The sequence below is a fragment of the Mus caroli genome, unplaced genomic scaffold (genome assembly GCF_978045245.1).
Source record: "Mus caroli unplaced genomic scaffold, Mus_caroli_1 scaffold_2, whole genome shotgun sequence".
Lineage (NCBI taxonomy): Eukaryota > Metazoa > Chordata > Mammalia > Rodentia > Muridae > Mus > Mus caroli.
The window spans coordinates 144755788-144763835 of NW_028227257.1; the positions used below are offsets into that span (position 1 = coordinate 144755788).

The window sequence follows — 8048 nt, forward strand, 5'->3', positions numbered from 1 at the left end:
TTTTTGGAGCTGATAAAAAATGTCAATTCAAAAACACTCATTACAAGCAGAACAATAGAAGCTAATCCATATCTGGACAGATTGTGAATAAAGAAAACCAAAGACATACAGACCACTCTAAAAGCTGAAGAGAAAAGACAGATTTATCCATAAGGGATCAAAATTACATGTTGAATGAAGAGGCCAGACACAAAAATACATACTATAGTTTTAAAAAAAAGCCATATATTAGAATAGATCCTGAGTAGTGTATAACAAACAGACCCAATCTGTGACAGCAGACATCTGAGTAATTTAGTACCCATAGGAGACAAGAGAAAAGACACTCACTAGATGTGGGTGGAAAGGGACTTCTGATGTGGGAGAGTGTTCTACCACTGAGCTACAGCCCCAGCCTCTGGTTTATGAGACACTGTCTTGCTAGGTTGGTGGGTTAGTCTATCTGCCTGTCTGTTTCTCTGTCTGCTTCAGCCTCTTGAGGACTAAGATTATAGGCATGGGTCCCCACACACTAGTTCTTGATTGCAGGGTAAGGGGAGTCTTGGTTATACTGGTGACTTCAGTTTGTGAAAATTAGCAAGTTGTAGTTTTATTTCTATGAAAATGCTAAAAAAAAAAAGTTAAGGGTAACTAGCCAACTAAAGACACATGATTATACACACATAGTTTGCAAATTAGCAGAGATGAAAAAGAAATAAAGAAACCTGATTAACTTAATAGAAAGGAAGAAAAAGGAAAGAAAACCACAAAAAAGTACAAAACAAAATTAAAATGTAAATACTCAACAAATAAGATAAACAAAAATGAATCAAAATGACTAGCCAAGAGCTCAAGGCTCTCAGTAAGACTTTAATTTAACCATTCAGAATATACAAGAAACTTTATAAATATATGAAATTACAGGTTTAGTGGATAGAAAAAAATGTATAAACCTGAAAAATATTAATGAAGTCAGTTTTATTATATTAATAGCAAGTAAAATATTTTAAGACAATGCATTATTAGAAATGAGGACTTCTTCAAAATAGTATCAGAAGAAGACATGTAATAATTCAGGGTATAAAGTATACATATACACATAAGGTAGCCACAAAATGGAAAAGGGGACCTGTTCATTCTACACTCCTACCAGGAGATTTGAACATATTGTTCTTGGTAACTGCTATGCAGAGCAAATAAAAAGTTAAGTCCATGGAAACTGTGATCCTAAGCATAAGCTAACCTCACTGCCATTCTACTCTAGAATTGTAGTTACAGTACTGAGCCACCATGTGGGTGCTAGGAATCAAACTCCGGTCCTCTGAGTTAGCCAATGCTCTTAACTGCTAAACTATCTCGCCAGTCTCCCTACATTTTATTTCTTGATCTGGGAGATGGATATATGGTTGTGTACAGCTTCTAAAAATCCACTGAGCCAATCACTTAATAATGTAGGTATGTGCTTTTCTGTATCTTATGCCTAAAAATAAATTATGAGCATATCATAATTTATACAGTAATGATATCATTTTCTAGAAAATGTTGGTTCACATAGAAGCTTCACGTAGAAGAGGAAAAAGACAAGACAAAAATGCGTGTCATAGGTGAAGATCCGCAGCACAGCATGAGAGGCTTTGTGGCTGAGTATGGAAGTGAGGACAATTTGGTGCAGAAACAAGGCAGTTCAACAGAAACTATATACATAAGGAAATGTGGCATACAACATACAAGTTCACACCAATTAGATAACAAAGTGCTGGCCACACCGCTTACAGTCCATGTGGAAAAGAAACATGAACTGAGCTTTAGTTTCTGTTTTCTTGAAAAAAAAAAATCTCACTCTACAAACCAGGGTGGCCTAGAGATTCACTATTCAGCCCAGGACCACCTTGAGCTAGAAGTAATCCTCCTGCCTCAGCCTCTCCAGCACTGGGATTACAGGTGTGAGCCACCACAGCCAGCTTAACAGTTAAAATTATTAATTCATATCACATTTAGAAATAAATTCCCTTGGGATAGAAAAGAGTTCTTGAAAAAGATACAAAAAGTACAAAGAAGAGAACCGAAAACTACTATAGTGAAAGACATCCCTTGTAGCACAAACACTAGGGACAGCATCCCCACTGTAGAAAGACTCCAGTAAATTTAAGAGACTGTCAGCAGCCAGAGGAAAGATGCTGCTTACAGGCCACACTGGGCATCTACAAGACTGTGATACCACAGCCTCAGAAGCCCCAGGTTCCCTGTGCTTCCCCTATCTGGATGAGTCCATGGGCAACTATACCTCAGCTTCTGTATTTACTACATGTTAAAATCTGTATTCATTAATCATAAGGGTTTCTACACTGCAAAATTATTATTATTTTCAACGGATAATGGTAAGGGTTGGAGTAGAAATGTTAAAAAATAACATACAAATCAAACACTTAACTAAACAGAAGATAAATCTTGGAAGCACTACTTTTCCTTCATCGAAGTGCCAATCCTCTTTTCAACAAAAAGCAGATCTGAATCTGTGTTGAACAAAAAAGAAAGTTGGGGTCTGTGTGTGGGGAGGGGTGGTAATACCCAGCAGCATATTTTTCTAGTGCCATCCTCAATGGGGCTCCCTGATACACCACTGCAAACAGCGGGCCTGCCTCACCATTTCCTGTCATTCATTCATCCCACAAATGTTCTGAAAACACAGTTTATATACAGCCCTGGAGAGTGCTAAACAACAACAACAAAGAAACTGATCTTCATCGGATCCAACAGGGCAGACAGGTAACAAACAATAATCAATTTTACAACTGATAGATGAGTTACTACAGTTCTAAGTGTGTCAAAGAAAAATAATAGTGTACATGAGTGCATGTAACAGGGGACCTGACCCAGTCTCAGGCCAAGGAAGGCATCCTGGAGGAGGTGGCATTTAAGCTCAGACCTGCAGAACATCAAAATCTCATTCTTAATGACATAAACCATTAAGATCATCCATCTAACCCATGGCTTTAATGCCCGTTCACCCAAAACCCTTCTGGCTTTAATTATACCCCCAATCTGAGTCTTCCTAAAAGACAAGAGAGTATGCTGATCCCTGCCACGAGGCCACCAGTTCGCTTGGTACTTTTACCTCTAGTTCTGCATCTAAATGAAGTAAGTTAGGCATTTTCTGAGCTACTAACAAAAATAAATTGAGGTATAAAGGTAACAAAACAAGTCCTAAGTTCTAACACAGCTAGTCTATGAACATCTGAATATCATTTCCTTATATGGAAAGGAAAGAAACTCAGTACACCTCTGAGATCTCTGCTAAACATGAGAAAGGGATGAGATGGGAAAGGAGACCATCTACCTTTGGCTTTCTTGGTTGCAAAATGGCGAACTGGTACTGCTGGGTAGGCTGAGTACTGCCTATGGTCATGTTGTCTTCCACTCACTGTCTTCATGGAAACTTCTGAAACAGGTCTGGTCAAAGCAGCATGGTAACTGCGAAAAGCAGGGTGCAACAGGCGAAAGCATCTTATTCCCAAGGCCATGATGGAAGAGAATCCTCAGAAGCAGCCACTACAAAGAACAAGACACAAAGATCTCAGTAAGTGGTAGTGCACACCTTTAATCCCAGCACTCAGAGGCAAAGGCAAGGTTTGAGGCTAGCCTGGCCTACAAAGAGAGTTCCAGGACAGTCACGGCCACACAGAGAAACCCTCTCTCAAAAGGGGGAGGGGGGGCTTCAGTAAAAGAAAAGCCACAGCAACTTACAAAATGAATTTATGCCAACTGCCAAGCAACCCTCAAACTAAGCCATGGCCTTGGCACTGTGCATACATTATCCCTAACCCTCCTCCCAGCATCCCCAGGGAAGAAGGATTAGCCTCATTTTACAGGATGAAGAGACTGAGGCTCAGAGTCTTAAGTGACCCACCCCGTCTGGAGAGTTCTTCCAGTGCATCTAAATGCCTGCTCAGCAAATGTGCAGCAGCCTAAATCTGTAATGACGCTAATTAAGCCCTTATATGAGCAAAAGCACAAAATCTTGATAAAGCTTAAGAGGAAAGGCCGAGTACTAGAAGAGAGTTTAAGTAAGAAAAACATTTTAATAGGCATAAAATGACTATAAAACGTACATGGCGGCATTAAATTCAAATTTTCTTTGGTTCCTTATGCACTGATTACCAATTAGAATGCACTTTAATTTGAGTCTGAAGCATGAGTGAGGACTGAGGTCTTTCACGGTCTAGAACTGGGAAATGCCACCATCCATTGAGTTAACACAACTTATACAGACTTCTGAAGTCTTTGACCATACAAAGATGCTCTTGCTCCCCCTGAGACAGAACACAGTCCTAGCCAACAGTATAACACTGAGAGCTTCTGCCAAGAATCTGGCTATTAGCTAAAAATTAAGAACAACTAGTATCAAGTGTCTGGAAGCACTGTCTTTGAAAATCACATCTCATTAAAAAAACAACTGCTAAAATGTTGGTGCAGCATAATGGAGTAAACAAGAGCAGGCATTCCACAGCAGGAACCCAATCCCAGATCCACCACTGACAGATCCACCCCAGCACTCTGTGCATCTTCATTTTCTCTTCTGTAAAATGGGACTGGTACTTACTTCTTCAAGTTGGGAATAACGAGGCTAGGCAGGTAAAACACTTGGCTTGGTAACAACTATATAACAGGGACACAAAAAAGAATGCTTACTGATAGCTATCAGTTTTCCTTCGGGTCAGATATGAGGAAGACACTTGCACAGATATCAGGACTGAGGTATAAAGTGGCCTAGATTCAGTCAGACATGAATATTAATTTCTGCCTGGGGCAATTCATCTTTTCTCTCTCAGTGAGCAAGATGAGTCTCATTTAAAAATGAAATAGTGAGTACATGTAAACAATACACATAACTGTGAAACAGCCGCATGGTACCTGGAATACGCCGGCTGTTCAAGACGTGTGACCACTATTACCATTGTGAATTCTCTTTAATGAAAAGATGAGCAACACACAATGCCATGTGTGGTGAGGCCTGCCTACAATCCTAGCAGTTAGGAAGTAAGGCAGGGGAGGGGAAGAGGAGGGTTCAAGGTCAGGCTCACTTACACAGCAAACTAGAGGCTAGCTTAAGCTAGATGAGATCTTGTCTTAAAAAAACAAGCCAAAGAGAAAAAAAAAAGCATGAATAATACAAAGGCAAACAATTTTTCTTGATGGAATTTTTGACAGCAAGTTATGCTGCATATCTGCAATCAGCCTGTGTGGGCTCTACAAACACAGGCCTGGGCTGCTTGCTTTACTCCTATCAATAATGTCACAGACAAAGCATTACAGTCCCCACTTTGTACGTGTTAAAACTGAGGCTCAGAGATTAAGTGTCCAAGATAAGGAATAGTCAAATACTATTAAGAACTGTTCACAAAAGTTTAGCTCTGTGTGACACTTCTAAATCTAAGTTTCTACCTAATATAGCCAATGTCCAACTCATATTTATACCCAAATATGGGTATATAATAATGTGCGGTGTTTTTTTTTTAATTGACAGGGTCTCAATCTGGCTGCAGTTGTGCATGACAGGTTTCCTGGAGTTCCTGTTGTGGGCCATAATACCAATCCACAAAGCAACAGGAAACTGAAATGGGTTAGAAATAAACAACCTTTGACAGAAAATGCAGTACCGAAAAGCAGACCCAATCCAAGTGAACCGGAAGACAACTCTATAAATAACCACATTGCTGGAATGCTTGAGGCATACATTTCACTGCACAGAAGCCAGGAAATTTCACAGTGGAGTTCAATAAAGCAGTCCTTTGGGTCTTTAACCTTAGGAACACGAACAGTCAGGTCAGCATACATGACGCACTAAAACTAAAGAAGAAACTTAGGAGAGTTCTAGTATGTTCCAATAACTAGCCAACCCACTCACAAGAGAACCTGTTTCTCCTCTTACTGCATGTGTGACCTTGAGGAGGTCAGTCCTTCTCAGCAACAACTTTCACCACATCTTTCTTTCATTTTAAATAATGAATATTTTAATAACGCTTTTTATTGACTCTTTTAACAGTTTCATACATTTATGAACCTATATCCTGGCTTGTCTACTGCTTCAGCAGCCCCTTCCAACCACTGTGTATTGATATACAACATACATTTTTTTTTCTTTTCTTTCTTTTTTTTTTTTTTTTTTTTTGGTTTGACAAGACAGGGTTTCTCTGTGTAGTCTTGGTCATCCTGGAACTCAGTCTATAACCAGGCTGGCCTTGAACTCAGATAATCTGCTTGCCTCTGCCTCCTGAGTGCTGGGATTAAAGGCATGTGCCACCCCCATCCCTAGTCCCCTGCTTGGAATGTTCTCCCTTTATCTCTTTACCATCCATTCTTCTTTATCATCACTCTGTCAGAGCACAGGGTCATTGGCCAGCTCTTCCAACTAAACTGGTCACATTTCCTGAAATGTAGCTTTCATGCCAATACTTCATCACAGCACATAATTTTTAACAATAAAAGTAAATATGTATAATTACTTGATCCTTATCTAAATATCTCCATATGACTGTTGGCACTTCACAACAGCTCTAGTACACGAATCTACCTACTAACCTACTTGTTTACTACTGTACCCTGTACTTAGTATAGTACAAAAATAAAGACATCATACAAATGTGTTAAGTATGATGATGGACTTCCACAAAGATTAAATCCTTGCCAAATGTCAAAATGCTGGCACCAGAGTTGGAATCTACACCTCTGATGGCTGGTCCTGGGTTCTATTTCTCAACACTGCTTCCATTATCCCCTGGATTTCCAGTTCTTTGTTTGGAACATGGTGCGTTTGTGCTTCTTTACAAATTCAGTACCATGTAAAGAAAGGTATTTGGAATACCTGACTCAATACAACATCCAAATAGGCACATGCCAAAGGAGGAATAGTAAAAACTTAACAAGTGGACAAAGACTTCGCATAAAGACTAGGAGACCTGGATTCCAATGTACCCACCTCATCAATGTCTATCACATGCAACTTTGGAATTCACAGCCACTTACATTCAAAGAGCATGGATCACAGCTCTACCACGGATGGGAACTATAGCAAATAATTTCTCCTAATTTGGTTTTGTATCCTAGGCCATTAACTGAAGGAATCAAATCAAGTTTCTTGGCTTTCCAACTATGGGTTCTCCAAGATTCTGGGAATTTCAATGGAATGTGGTCAAAAGAGAAAGCACTGTGGATCCGATCCACCATCTGTGGTGAAACCACCCCGAGCATGCAGACCTTACAAGAGGAAGAGATGAAGACCCTTATGGAAGGTCTCAGTAAAGGTTGAATCCTCAGACACTATAGAAAATGTTAAGGCCAAGATCCAGGATAAGGAAGGAATTCCTTCTATCTTTGCTGGCAAGCAGCTGAAAGATGGCCATACTTTGACTGTAACATTCAAAAGGTGTGCTGAGACTTCATGGTGGTCCTGAAAAAAGGATAAGTGTTATAACACTGCCAAGAAGAATAAGAATAAGAAGGTTAAGTTGGCTGTGCTGAAATACTATAAAGTGGATGAAATGTCCTTCTGATCAACATGGGGCTAGTTCATGGCTAGTTACCTTGACAGACATTACTGTGGTGAGTGCTGCCTGCCTTACTGCTTCCACAATCCAGAAGACAAGTAGTTGTGTGTGAGTTAATAAAAACACAGGAATGAGAAGAAAAAAAAAAGCACCAAACTTTGAGATGGCCTAGGCAATTGTCCTGCTTCTAGTGCTTCCTAAGTATGTGATCTTAATCTGTAAAATGTTCCAGAGTCACCGGAATGATGAAGCACCATCGAAATGACAACTGTTTGCCCACTGGACAGCAGAATGATGATTTTTAAAAGCCCCAGGCATTCGACTCAGGCCTGGGTGGAATTCAAACTCCATCACTTGGGAGACGCGCGACCTTGGTAAAAACAGCGCTTGAGTTTTTGTTTCTTCATCACCGGGAATAATTACACCTCCGCGTGTAGGGTTGTTTGGAAAAGGCATTATTCATGTCAGGTGACGTCTAGAGCATCAGGAACTATTTTACCAAGTTCCCAGGCAAGGCTCTAAATG

General features: G+C 40.0%; 1 protein-coding gene across 1 annotated transcript in view; it reads right to left on the bottom strand.

The window, feature by feature from the left end:
• Mrrf (mitochondrial ribosome recycling factor) overlaps window positions 1–8048 on the bottom strand; it is a 52715-nt gene that overhangs the window by 44344 nt on the left and 323 nt on the right. Inside the window, exon 2 of the mRNA XM_021155532.2 lies at window positions 3317–3528. Within this exon, the coding sequence (XP_021011191.1) occupies window positions 3317–3500 (184 nt within the window). The 5' untranslated portion in view covers window positions 3501–3528. The remainder of the gene's footprint in view (window positions 1–3316; window positions 3529–8048) is intronic.